Source organism: Chiloscyllium plagiosum, chromosome 6 (genome assembly GCF_004010195.1).
Source record: "Chiloscyllium plagiosum isolate BGI_BamShark_2017 chromosome 6, ASM401019v2, whole genome shotgun sequence".
Classification (NCBI taxonomy): domain Eukaryota; kingdom Metazoa; phylum Chordata; class Chondrichthyes; order Orectolobiformes; family Hemiscylliidae; genus Chiloscyllium; species Chiloscyllium plagiosum.
Window position 1 is genome coordinate 89,936,710 of NC_057715.1, and position 14,437 is coordinate 89,951,146.

The window sequence follows — 14,437 nt, forward strand, 5'->3', positions numbered from 1 at the left end:
AAGTGGTGCCCCCTGGGAACAAGGGGGAAAGTCTCCACTTAGATACGTTTTATTTTTTTTTTATTTAGAAATAGTTTTTTACTGTATTGTTGTGGGTGTATTAAAGAGGGTTTATTTTTGTAAATTTTACATGTTCCATGCTCGGGATGTTCTGGATAGGGTTCCCCCTCCCGAGGGGTCTCGGATTGGCCCAGAGGATTATGGTTGATCAATCGGTTAAGTGGTGCACCTGGAATGTCAAAGGGAGTAATTCGCCACTTAAAAGGAAGAAAATATTATCAAATCTTAAGAAGGAAAGAGTTGATATAGCTCTCCTACAGGAGACACACCTGTCGGATAAAGAACACTTGAAATTACGACAGGGCGGATTTGATCAGGCCTTTTTTTCTTCTTTTAGTTCAAAAAGCAGGGGAGTTGTTTTTCTTGTTCGGAAGAATTTCCCTTTCAAAATCCTAAAGCAGATAAAAGACGAATCTGGACGATATATTTTGATTAAAGCCTTCATAAATGGAGAGGAATATGGGATTTTAAATTTGTACTGCCCCCCGGCACACCCCTTTAAATTTATAACGGAAGTCTTTTCAAAATTGATGGCTTTTGATGCCCTTCATATAATTATAGGGGGAGACTTTAATTGTATTATGGATCCGGATATAGACAGGATTCCCAAGAGTACTGCAGGAGTATCTTCCAGATCTAGACAATTGATGGATCTGAACAAAGAATTAGGATTAGTAGATGTATGGAGATGTCTTCATCCACAGGGTAGAGATTTTTCTTTCTACTCTAATCCACATAAATGTCATACCAGAATTGATATGTTTTTTGCCCCTTCAATTTTTTTAAATTCCATATCATCCTGTAAAATAGGTAATATAGCAATTTCTGACCACGCTGTTGTATATATGGAAACTAAGGCGAGGAACAGTGGGACATCCCCTCGGCATTGGCGTATGGGCCCCTTCTTAATGAAAGATAGTAAATTTGTAAAGTACTTCTCTCAAGAATTTAAAACTTTTTTAGAAATTAATTCAGGTACAGCTAGCAACCCGTCAATGATGTGGGAGACCATCAAAGCTTACACGCGAGGCTTGATCATCTCCTACTCAGCGACCCAGAATAAATTAAAGGGAGAACAACAGCGTCTGCTTGAAGCCCGCTTAAAAGCGGCTGAAACAGCATACATTGATAGACCCTCTATTATTAAATTGCAAAGGATTACAGCTCTTAGGACAGCTCTAAACACTACGCTTACTCAAACGGCTAAGAGGGAAATATTATTTGCAAAGCAAAGGTTATATGAATATGGCGACAAACCGGGTAGATACTTAGCATTTCTTGCAAAGAAAAAATAGGCCCCTCAGACTATTATGTCTATCAAGGAAAGTACGGGTATTTTGACTCATGATCCTAAAAAGATTAATGCGACCTTTAGAGAATTCTATTCTGAGTTATATAAATCACAGGATTGTGAAGATAGGACGAAGAGGATGCAGTCATTTTTTAAAAATTTGACTTTTCCAGACCTAACTCCGGAACAAGTATCGGTCCTAAGTGCTCCTCTTACACCCCAAGAAATAGTTGATGCAATTAGGCACCTTCAAAATGGTAAGACGCCGGGCCCAGATGGCTTTCAAGCTGAATTCTATAAAGAATTTACAGAAATACTGGTTGGTCCACTTATGGACATGTATAACTATGCATATAGTCAGGGCTGTCTCCCGCCTTCGCTGGAAGAGGCAAATATCTCTCTTATCCTCAAAAAAGGAAAGGACCCAGAAGATTGTCCATCATACAGACCAATATCCTTGCTAAATGTAGATTTTAAAATCCTTTTTAAAACGTTAGCACTGAGACTAGAAAGGATGCTGCCACATATTATAAAGGAGGATCATACGGGGTTTATTAAGGGCCGTAGATCATCCAATAATGTTAGAAGGGCTCTGAATATGATTCAAGCTTGTCATCAGGGAAAGATACCAGGAGTAGTGGTTTCATTAGACGCGGAACAGGGATTTGATAGGGTTGAATGGTCATATTTGTTTTACACATTGGAAAGGTTTGGCGTTGGACAGGTGTTTACCAAATGGGTCTCAACATTGTATAGTGATCCCAAAGCAGTTGTGGTTACCAATGGATTAGGTTCGGATAGCTTCAATGTGGGTAGGGGCCACCGTCAGGGATGTCCTCTCTCGCCATTGTTATTTACGCTAATAATTGAACCAATAGCAGAAGTTATATGAGCTGATCCTAATATAACGGCCCCGAGGATTGGTACAGATAAACATAAAATTACCCTTTATGCAGATGATGTTCTTCTATTCCTCAGCAATCCTCTGATGTCCGTACCTCGCCTAATCCAAGTTATTAATACATTTAGCGCATTCTCAGGCTATAAAATTAATTTTTCAAAATCGGAGGCTATGCCAATGGGTGGCCTTGCTATGATACCCCGCTTAGCGGACGGATCCCTTTTTCCTTTTCGTTGGTCCCTGGAGGCCTTCTTATATTTAGGCATTTTTATTACTCCAGTATTTGGTCAGTTGTATAAGGCTAATTTTGTGCATTTACTGGAAAGGATAAGGCATTTACTGGAAAGGATAAGGCAGGACCTCCAGCTATTCTACCCAACCTTCCAATTTCCTGGTTGGGTAGAATAGCACTAATTAAAATGAATGTCCTGCCCCGTCTCCTATATCTTATGAGAATGCTTCCGGTGATGCTGCCGAGGCTGGCTCTCCGTAAATTATATGGCTGGCTGGGTTCCTTTATCTGGAATCATAGACGGCCCCTCATTAAGCTGAAGAAGCTACAGCTTCCACAGGCAAGGGGAGGATTGGATTTCCCAGATTTTAGGAAATATCAGTTAAGTTCCCTCTTAAGTTACATAGCTGATTGGGTCTTGTCTGATCCACAATCAATCTGGTTGGACATCGAGGCCTCTCAAGTAAAATACCCACTTATTAACCTTTTATTTTCAGACAAGAGGAAAATCATTACAGATCATAATACTAAACACAATTAAGGCTTGGAATATAATGCAGCAAAAGAGACTATTTTCTATTCTCTCTTTCTGTGCAAGAAAAAATATTTTGGTGAACTGGGTGGCTGAGGGCCCCCCTGGACTTTCAAATTGGCACAGATTAATTATGGAATGTATTCCAATTGACTTCCTTACAAATATGTGCACCGAATGACCGAATTATTTTCTAAAATATAGCAGCCCTTCTTGAATTACATAAATACAGATATTTCGGCTATCCTAACAATGGCTTTTATTTAATTGAGATTACAAACCTGGCTGGTCCGGGGCCCCTTAGGAGAGGTATCCCGCACGAATACGGGTTTTATTACATTTGATGTTAACACATTCCGAGCATGTATGAGAGTTAAATATACACTCTGGTTAGTTGTAGGTTTGATTAGTAGATAGTTGAGTTTTGTTTTTTTTCCTTTTTCGGTATTTTATCTTTTGTTAAATTTTGGCTATTGTATATTTGATTTAATTGTATATCAATGTTTGTATTTGAGAGTTTTGTTTATTTTTGTAAACTTGTAAAAATGTTAAATCTCTAATAAAAATATCTATATATTTAAAAAAATTCATGCCAGAATTGATTGCCACTAGATAGCGCACCCGGCTTGTCACCATGGATCCTGACGGGGAAGAATACACTGGGAACTGTTTCTTAACTCATGATATCCGAGGTTGAAACAAAAGTTGAACGGAATAGAAGAGCGGGAGTGGTATCAGATATGGTTCAAAGCTGAGAAGCCGCATGATCCCAGGAGAAAGTCCCATTGCCCTCATACCGCATTTGCCTCTCCTGCTCCAACTCGTTGCTCAGCTGCTCGAGATCCAAGGAGTCTCCGCGCGCTTCCTCCATCCTCGCTCATGGCCCCGCTTGTTACAGTGGTCACCGTGGAAACGCACCGTCATGTGACTCGCACCCGGAAGTCCCTTGCCTCCTCCCATCTGGGTGAAGTGTACGGTCCCGCGCAATCTCTTAGGAGCTACCATGGACCGGGAGCTATTGTCCGATTCTGCGAAAGAGTACAACAGGATGAAAGTCAATATCGGTAAGAATGCATAATAAGGATCACAGTTATATAATGTTACGTTTCTCTTTTAGATAGTTTATCTGTAATATTTCCTATTCTCAAGAAGGGTTTAAGAATAATATCGACTGACTTTTGTTTATTTACAGACATTGACTGATTGTTTTTTAACTTTTGCTTGTAGGGTTCCAACATGTCAACATTTTACTTTCCTATAAATTGTTCACTGTGAGGGACCTAAACTGGACAAGAAAATCCAAATGAGACCTAATCAAGCATGATTTTTGTCATGTTGTATTTACCTCAGCAATACATTCAAATATTCAGTCAACATGTGTAATAACCCTGCATCATTGATCACAAGTCTTTTCACAACTTGTGTACAATGATAGACGAGTCTGTCCCTTTAAACTTTACTTCATAACCTTATACAGGTTGTATTGGGCCTAGAAGATTCACCTATATTAAATATAGTCCACCAGATGTAGGCTTGTTTCCCTCATCATATTTAGGTGTCAGTTTTAGTCTGTTTACTCACCCAAAATAAACTCTCAACAACTTTTTGTTATGTCCTTGACCTTCCAGATAATTTCCTCAACACTTTTTTATGCAGATTATTTCAATTAGGAATTAGTGGTCCTAACACTGACTCTGTCCAGGTTCTATTTGTAACTTGTCACCAATCAACTTTCCAAATTTTTGCTTTCCAAAATGCAACCAATTCCCTAATCAAACCTGATATTGTCCTCAAATCACACAAGAGTCTCTCTTATAAATTAGCCTGTTGTATGCCACCTAGCATACAGAGAGTTGTCCAGGAGAGTACTTGTGTTTGGGCTCGGGTACCACCTGTCCCAAAAGTGTGTCCTAACATTTCGAACAGGTTGATTTAAATACATACAACATTGACTAGGTTACCTTCACCCATTGACCCAAGTAACTACCCCCAAAAACATAACCAGGTTGGTAAGAATCTATAGATTCTGCAATAGTTTCTGCAGATTGGAGGGTAACATTTGCAACCATATTGTTTGAGAAAGTGAGGAACTACAAACCAATTAGCTGTTCTTCAGTGGCAAAAATGCAAGAATCTATACAAAGGGTGTAATGACTGAAGACATGGAAAATAATGGATTAGGCAAAATCAGCGTGGACATGTGAAGGCAAAATCATCTCTGATTCTGGGGATTTCTGGAGGAGGACATAATGGATCATCCACTTAGCACATCAGACTGAAGATTGCTGCAAATGCTTAAGTCTGATCTCTTGCTCTGATGTGCTGGGCTCTCTCCTCATCATGGATGGGGAAATTAATGAGCTGCTTCTTCCAGTTCATTGTTTAGTTGTCCACCACTGATTACAGGTTGTGGCAGTACTGAGAACTTAGATCTGATCTGTAGTTGTGAAAATAAAAACATGATGGGCTTTTAATTTCTCCCCAGTGGGTTTGGTGACTGACTTCATTGTCATTGGATGAAATGCTAATTTGAGTTTAACTGTCCATGTTGACTTGGCTGCTGATGGACCAATGACTGCTGTGGCTATTTTAAATTTATGTTTTGGACACTTATGATTATATCTGTCCATATTCAGTCCCAGGTATTAAACTGAACAACATAATTTTGAAATCACTAGTCCATATTTACATTATCATGATAGCATTCTAATAACTTTTGTTGCATTTGCTGAGTTTGATACAAAAAACAGTTTTCTTAGTAACCTTTAAAGTAGTTTACCCTTTGATTTGGCTTTGCATGAGACTTTGGCTGTGTTATAATATGTCCCCATTTAAAACAAATGAATGAGAAAGAAACTGAAGGAGATGATTAAGCTCCTTTAGCTTGCACTGCCGTTCAATAAAATCATGATTAGATTCCTTACAGTGTGGAAACAGGCCCTTCGGTCCAACAAGTCCACACTGACCCTCCGAAGAGTAACCCACCCAGACCCATTTTCCTTTAATGCACCTAACACTATGGGCAATTTAGAATGGCCAATTCACCTGACCGGCACATCTTTGGACTGTTGGAGGAAACCAGAGCACCCAGAGGAAACTCGCACAGACACAGGGAGAATGTGCAAAATCTACACAGTCACCCAAAGCTGGAATTGCGCCTGGGTCCCTGGCGCTGTGAGGCAGCAGTGCTAACCACTGAGCCACTGTGCCACCCCTGTGCCGTGGCTGATCTGTTTGTGTTCTGAATTCCACATTTCCATTTACCTGATAACTATTATTTACCTTGCCAAACAATAATCTATTCATCTTTCTTAAAAATATTCGATTACCCAACCTCCATCACATCCTGAGAAGGAGTTCCAAAGTCGAATAACTCTCAAATTCACCTGCTTACTGATGGGAAGGGTGGACGTTTTAATATTTCAAACATTGTTTTAAAATTTAATTCTGCACTTAGCCACAAGAGGAAACGTTTTTTTTCTGTATCCACCTTATCAAGACCATTCAGGATCTTACACATTTTAATCAAGTCACCCTTCGTTCTCTAAACTCTAGTGAAAACCAGCCCAACCAGTTCAATCTATCCTCATAAGACAGGCATGGCCAATGTTCCATGTATTGCTTTTCTGCTATGTCCAGAGCTATGCATTAGCATGCCAATCTGTGTGCATGGGGCTTCGCAGGTGAACTGTGCAAGTCAGAGATAACATTGACTATAATGTCCTTTTGTGTTGGGGTGTTCTGAGAACTATGTGCTGTATGAGTGTTGATTGTGACGATGCTGCCCCTTTAACAAGGTAATGCTGTCCTTGGCTTTTTTTTTCCAGAGAAGTCTTAAAAAACACAGACTCCAAAAAGTCTGAGGTTGAAGGGTTTCAGGGCCAATTTGATAATAGCTAACAGATACTGCCTCAGGCAGAAGACTTTCAAGTTAAAAATACTTGCCCAATGGAAGGGGGGTGGCCAGTTCTCCCAGCTCAGCTCCTCTGTGGTTTGGTTTGGTTTTTAGTAGTAGAAACTTTACTGGACCCAAAAATGCAGGTCCCTGCTGATCTCTCTCTGACTTGTCTCCTGTAAGACCCTGTGTTTGATTTTACCTTTTGTGCCAAGTTATTCTGTATTCTGTTCTGGCCTGGTCCATAACATGACCAATTGATGTGATTCAAGTCATTACCATCACTTGTAAATGTCACTGTCCTGTTGTCTGAATTCAACTAATCCAGCGTTTTCTTTTCATTATCTGAGGCAGAGGCAGATAGGAGTGATTTGTACAGGAAAAAATAGTTTATTTTCATGTGACGATACAAATTTATACAAAAGATATCTTTCGCTTTCCTGTTCTCACCTTAAATTTCAGTCATTTTTTCCACGTTGCTATGTTTATAATTGGAGAGTTGAGGCTACAACAGGGAATAGGAGTTGAAATGTGTGGTACTGGAAGATTAGACAGCATCCGAGGAGCAGGAGAATCAACGTTTCGGGCATAAGCCTTTCATCAGGAATGGTTGGATCTGGGATAATGTGGGGTGAGGAGAGATGAGGAAACTGGTGAAATTGACGTTGATGTCATGTGGTTGGAGGGTCCCCAAGGTGGAAGATGAGGACTTCTTCTTCCAGGTGTCAGGTGGCTAGGATTTGATGGTGGAGGAAGCCCAGGACTTGCATGTCCTTGGCAGAATGGAAGGGAGAATTGAAGTGGTCAGCCACAGGGTGTTGGGGTTGTTTGGTGAGTGTGTCCCAGAGATGTTCCCTGAAACATTCTGCGAGTTGGCGTCCTGTCTCCCCAATGTAGAGGAGACCACATCAAGAGCAATGAATACAGTCGATGAGGTGTTTGGATGTGCAGGAAAATCTGTGCCGGATGTGGAAGTCTTCAGTCCATTTTATGAAAGAAGCAGAAATAGTACTCACAACTTAAGCTCTAGAAACTGTCACTCCGCTAGTCTAGCTGTTCCTGTACAGCGACAATCCTGACGTATACCCAACAGTGGAAAAATTGCCCAGGTATATTTCATGTACACAAAGCAGAATGATCTAGTCCAGCCAATTATTGCTTCATCAGTTTCCTCTCATTTATCAATTAGTGATGCCCAGTTTGGCTTCTGCCAGCCAGAGCATCTTGGTTCCTGACCTCATTGCAACCTTGGTTCAAATATGGATAAAAGAGCTGAATTCTAGAGGTGAAGTGAGAGTGAAAGGCCTTGATATCAAGGTCCCATTTTACCAAGTGTGGCATCAAGAAACTCTCGCAAAACTGGAATAAATGGGAATCGGGGTGAACCCACTCTACTGGTTGTCGTCATCTATCTGACACATAGGAAGATAGTTGTGGTTGTTGGAGGTCAGTCATCTCTGTTCCAGCACATCTCTATAGGAGTTCTTCATGGTAGTGTCCTAGGTCAACCCGTCTTTGGCTGCTTCGTCAATGACTTTCCCTCCATCAAAAGGTCAAAGAGGGGGGAATGTTCACCAATGATTGTTCATCATTCATGACTCCTCAGAAACTGAGCGAAAGTGAGGACTACAGATGCTGGAGATCAGAGTCGAGAGTGTGGTGCTAGAAAAGCACAGCAGGTCAGGCAGCAATCCATGTCCAAATGCAGAAAGATTTGAACAATATCATTTGCCCTACACAAATGACAGTCAATGTTCATCTCTATTAAGAGATGATCTAACCATTGTCCCTTGATATTCAGTAATGTTATTATTATTGAATCCCCCCATTATCAACATCCTGGGGGTTACCATTGACCAAAAACAGAACTGGATTCACCATATAAACACAATGGCTACAAGCGCAGGTCAGAGACTGGGAATACTGTAGCAAGTAACATCCCTCCTGACTCCCTAATGCCTGTCCATCATCTACAAGGCATAAGTCAGGAGTATGATGGATGAGTGCAACTCTGACAATACTGAAGAAGCTTGCCACTATCAAAGAGAAATCTGTCCACTTGTTTGTCATCACACCCACAAATATCTACCCCTTCCACTATAAATGATCAGGCGCAGCTGTGCGTACTACCTACAAGATACACACCTTCCAAACCCACAGCCACTTTTATCTAGAAGGACAAGATGTATGGGAATAACAGCACCTGCAAATTTCCTTCCAAGCTATTCACTACCCTGACTTTGAAATATATCACTGTTCCTTCATTGTCATTTATCAAAATCCTAAAATTCCCTCTCTTAACAGCAATGTGGGTCTACCTACAACACATGGACTGCCAAGGTTCAAGAAAGTAACTCACCACAACCTTCCAGGTCCCATGAGTAAATTTTTTTTTAAAGTCCAAACTGTTGTGCCTCTCTTGAATATGAATGTCATCAGAGTTCAAAAGGAAATCAACGTTTACAAAGCAACTTAGTATTTTTTTGAGTGAGTTCCCTTAAGTAATGCCTAGTATGAGAGGTAACATTGTAATATGTAATTTTCATTAGTCTTCAGCTGATCCTTCTGAAGATGAACAATTGTTCTTTTTGCTCATTAAAATTACCTCATACTGAATACCCTATTCAGTACTCTTCTACGGTCTCAAACCTTCCTCCTGCAGTTAGACTTTGTTCTGCTCATGAACCATTGGTGGAATTTCAATGCAGCAAATATTGAGACCTCCATTTAAAAGAGCAATTTAATGGAACATTGTTGCTCCTTTATTGAATTCCAAGAATTCAATTAAATGATAGAATCTGCAGTATTGAATGTGTGCCTTTTGTGATGTGATGTACGCCCTGCTGGGAATTATATTACAGGTACTTGACAAATAATGAATTCCATCCTGCATTTACTGCCCAAAATATTAGCTGACTGTTTTGTGCGGTCATTATATTGTTCTATGTACTAAATTTCTTTAGTATAATATACACCTTCACTAAGCTGTTCTTCTGATAAATAAGTCTTACCTAGCACCTGTGTGGATATACAGTAAGTAGCAAACATGTAAAGTAAAACTTTTCATCCTGAGTTGACAGTCTCATAAAATCTTTACATGAGACATAATTATTACAAGGATCTCTCGCTCTCTCTTTCATGTTTGTAATTAACATAACACTGGCATATTATATAAAAATGAGGACGTGGTGTAAGACATTAAAATGGATACTGAATTATTCCCATATCTCCTGACCTAGTTATCTCCTGCCGCCTTAACTTCATCTGAAAATTGCAGTTTAATCTCCCTACTTAAACAAAGAAATGAGGAACAGAAGTAAGCCTTTGAGGCAATTCTTCAATTCAGTATATTCATGGCTGATTATCTTTTCCACATACCCTTTAATCCCTTTAACCCTAAGAAAAATAGCTTCTAGTGGCAGACATTTCCATAGACTCATTACTCTTTGGGGCAGAAATTTCTCCTCATCTCAGTCCATTATCCTTAGGCTGTGACTCCGGTTCATTGGAAACATCCTTCCTGTGTTTCCCTTATTCTAGTTCTGATAGAATTTTATAGGTTTCTCTGAGACTTTTTCCCTTCACTGCCCCATTCTTTTAAACTCCAGTGAGTATTGGACTATAAGACCATAAGATTTTAGGCGCAAAATTAGACCATTCAATCTTTCAAGTCTGCTCTGCCACTTGATCATGGCTGTAATGATTCTCAACCCTATTCTCTTGCCTCTTCCCATAACCCTTGATCACTAACCAATCAAAAATCAATCTCTGTCTTAAATGCACTCAATGACTTGGCCTCCACAGCCTTCTGTAGTGACAAGATTCACGGTCCTCTGGCTGGAGAAATTCCTCTTCATCTCAGTTCTAAAACGTCGACCCTGAGGCTATGCCTTTCTTTGTAGATGTTGCTTTGAGATGCTTATGAAGTGTATGGATTTTTTTGTTGCTTGTTATGCTATCTTTTTCTAGACTAGTATGAGGCATTTGGAGGCAGCCATAGAAGTTGAAGACAAATCTTTAATGGAGTCAAAAGAGAAAATGCTGGAAAATCTCAGCAGGTCTGGCAGCATCTGTAAGGAAAGAAAAGAGCTGACATTTCGAGGCTAACTGACCCTTTGTCAAAGCTTTGACAAAGGGTCAGTTAAACTCGAAACGTCAGCTCTTTTCTCTCCTTACAGATGCTGCCAGACCTGCTGAGATTTTCCAGTATTTTCTCTTTTGGCTTCAGATTCCAGCTTTTGCAGTAATTTGCTTTTATACTTTAATGGAGTCATCTTCTTACTGCAGCTACATGAACTTTTCACTGCATTTTAAAGAACTAAGATGGATGCTCCATCATGTGACACTGCATCACTTCCAGCGATGGCCTAACCATTCATATAACCACATATTTAAGTTATATTGTTCTAACCAGTCCAGTTTTCTTCGTACCCCTGTCCTTCCATCTCAGAAAACAGTCAGATAAAGCTTTGTTGCACGCTATCCATAGCTAGAACATTCTTCATCAGACGAGATCAAGGTATACACACACACTTTTCCCAGGTGCGGTATCACATTTATCAGAATGTATGAAATATAAGCTATACAGGTAAACAATCTTCGAGCCTGCTCTACCAACCAGTACCATCACGGGTTTAGATTAGATTACTTACAGCGTGGAAACAGGCCCTTCGGCCCAACAAGTCCACACTGATCCTCCGAAGAGCAACCCACCCAGACCCATTCCCCTACATTTACCCATTCACCTAACACTACGGGCAATTTAGCATGGCCAGTTTACCTGACCTGCACATCTTTGTGACTGTGGGAGGAAACCGGAGCACCCAGAGAAAACCCACGCAGACACGGGGAGAATGTGCAAACTCCACGCAGACTGTTGCCTGAGGCGGGAATTGAACCCAGGTCTCTGGTGCTTGAGGCAGCAGCGCTAACCACTGTGCCACCGTGCCGCGTTATCTTCCATTTCAACAGCTAAGGAGATTGATGAGCAATATTAAAGATTTTATACCAAATTTTAAAATTTCAGATTCCTGTCTTTGCACTTACAGTGAAACTGCTGATGTAAAGTTGTTCTGTAATTAGACCATCTTCTCAGATGGGGTGCTCTAATACCTCTCCTCCAGAAGATTACACTTGGTTTAGCTTCCCCTTGTGTAATACAATGGAATATAGTAAGTATTATAGCTTTAAAGAAACTATAATGATATTATGTTATTTATATTGCAGAAAAACTTACTGAACAATCTTCTGAGTTGGCCATATATCAGAAAAAAATGGTGGAACACAATGCAGTACTTAAAAATCTCAGCCAGAATTTCAATCAGGTAATCTGAAACTGCAAATAGTTTTGTTTGGGCAGCCTTCCTATTTGGGGAACTAAATGTTAGCCACAAGTGATCCTGATCAGCTGCAGACCTTTTTTGTTCATACATTACTTCAACAATTTGCCTTGTCAAACTATTGGGCATAATGCTGCTATTTCTGACAACTGATATTTTGGAGGTATTTATAAAATAAGTTATGAATCTAGCCTCAGCTATTCCTAGGTTAAAAACAATGACTGCAGATGCTGGAAACCAGATTCTGGATTAGTGGTGCTGGAAGAGCACAGCAGTTCAGGCAGCATCCAAGGAGCTTCGAAATCAGCTATTCCTATCCAACTTCAACACACAATTTCAAACACTTCAGGAATTTATTTTTAAATGCCCACATTGCTGACAGAACTAGTACTGTGAACAAACTTCCATATTTCTGACTTTATTGGTCAACAACTAGTGAGACTGACCTAACCCTTGCTATTCCTCAGCTGAATCTAAACGGATCTCAGACGGACCATTTCTCTATTTAAATATTTGCACTGTGATACTATCTGTACTTAATACGACAACTCTTCCCTCATTTTCTATCTTATTCCACATGATTTTTTTTATATCTAAAAGCATTTATCAAATTTGAACATGCTTGAGACAGGGTATTTGCTATTTTATGATTTTCTAATTTAGTAATTTATACTTCTTTACTTGATAATTAACTTTCTCATATGCATTTTATTCAGTAGGGTAAGGACTTTGACTGGACCAACATTTGTTGCCCATTCCCCATTTCACCTTGAGAAGATGGTAGTAAGCTGCCTTCTTGAACCATTGCAGTCCATTTAGTGTTGGTATGCCCACAATGCTGTACGGGAAGGAATTTTATAATTTTAACCCAGTGTCACTGAAGGAATGGTGATATTTCCAAGTAGAGATGGTGAATTGCTTGGAGGTGATCTTTAAGGTGTTGGTGTTCCCATGTATCTGCTGCCCTCTAGATGGTAGTGGTTTTAGGTTTGGAAAAAGCAGTGTATGGTATCTTTGTGAATTTGTGCTGTGCATCTTGTAGATGGTATGTACAGAAATATACTGTGTGTCATTGATGGAGACAAGGTTTTCAAAGTCAGCAAATGAATTACTCGCCATGGGATTACAGCCTCTGACCTGCTCTGTAGTATTTATATGGCAGATCCAGTTCAATTCCTGGTCAGTGGTAACCTTCAGGCTGTTAGTAGTGGGGGAGTTGGTGATGAAACTGCCATTGAATGCCAAGGAGTAACTGTTATGATTGTCTCACAGTTGAAGATCATTATTGCCTGGAACTTGTGTGGTGTGAATGTTACTTTCCACTTGTGTCTGCGCAAGCCTGAATATCAACCAGACCTTGACGCTTTAGAACATGGACTGCTTCAGTCTAAGAGGAGTTATGAATGGTGCTGATCATTGTTGATTCATCAGTGAATATCCCCATTTCTGACCTTATAATAGAGGGAAGGTTGCTGAAGAAGCAACTGAAGATGTTTGGACCTGGGACACTGAAGAACTCCTGCAGAGATATCCTGGAGCTGAGATGGGTGAATCCTGACAACCACAACCACCTTCCTATGTGCCAATCAGTGGAGAGTTTTCCCACCAATTCCTCGAAGTTCTAGTTTTGCTAGGCTTCCTTGATGCCACATTTAATCAATTGTGGCCGTAATGTGTGGTGCAGTACTTGCTCTCTCCCATCGTCTAGAGTTCAACTGTTTTGTCCATGTTTGAACCAAAACTACGGTGTGGTGTAAAATTATGTCCCAATACATGTGTGAATCATAATGTAACACATGTATTGGGCCAAGCAGTGGAATGTGGTGAAAAAAATTATGTCGTGTCCCAATACATGTGTGAATCTAACCGGAATGGAGGTGTTGCTTAGTCCCGTGTGAATCTTATTACACACCTCCCCGTGTGAATCTTCTTATCTGTATGTAACCAGAATGGAATGTGTTTTTTAGCCTTGCTCTGCTGTTCACATAAATGTTTATATCTGGAAAAGAGTATATCAGCTGGAAAAGTCTCCAGTTCGGTGAGTCTGCTCCGGGGTTACGTTTAACCGCCGAGCGTGGGTTGTTGGCAACCGCTCTACGAGAACTGACGGCTCCCAGTTCCGGTAACATGTAGAGTGAGTATAAGCCAGACCCGTTGGCTGTGGTGACGCTGCGGGGAATAAAATGC

General features: G+C 40.3%; 1 protein-coding gene and 1 long non-coding RNA gene across 2 annotated transcripts in view; one reads left to right on the top strand and one right to left on the bottom strand.

Moving 5' to 3' along the window:
- The window catches only part of ccdc169 (coiled-coil domain containing 169), a 71,377-nt gene extending 67,478 nt beyond the window's left edge, over nucleotides 1–3,899 (bottom strand). Inside the window, exon 1 of the mRNA XM_043692074.1 lies at nucleotides 3,814–3,899. Coding sequence (XP_043548009.1) covers nucleotides 3,814–3,887 — 74 coding nt within the window. The 5' untranslated portion in view covers nucleotides 3,888–3,899. The remainder of the gene's footprint in view (nucleotides 1–3,813) is intronic.
- Nucleotides 3,900–3,964: 65 nt separating this feature from the next.
- LOC122550802 overlaps nucleotides 3,965–14,437 on the top strand; it is an 18,406-nt gene continuing 7,933 nt past the window's right edge. Inside the window, exons 1-2 of the long non-coding RNA XR_006311948.1 lie at nucleotides 3,965–4,080; nucleotides 12,138–12,235. This is a non-coding gene — a long non-coding RNA (uncharacterized LOC122550802). The remainder of the gene's footprint in view (nucleotides 4,081–12,137; nucleotides 12,236–14,437) is intronic.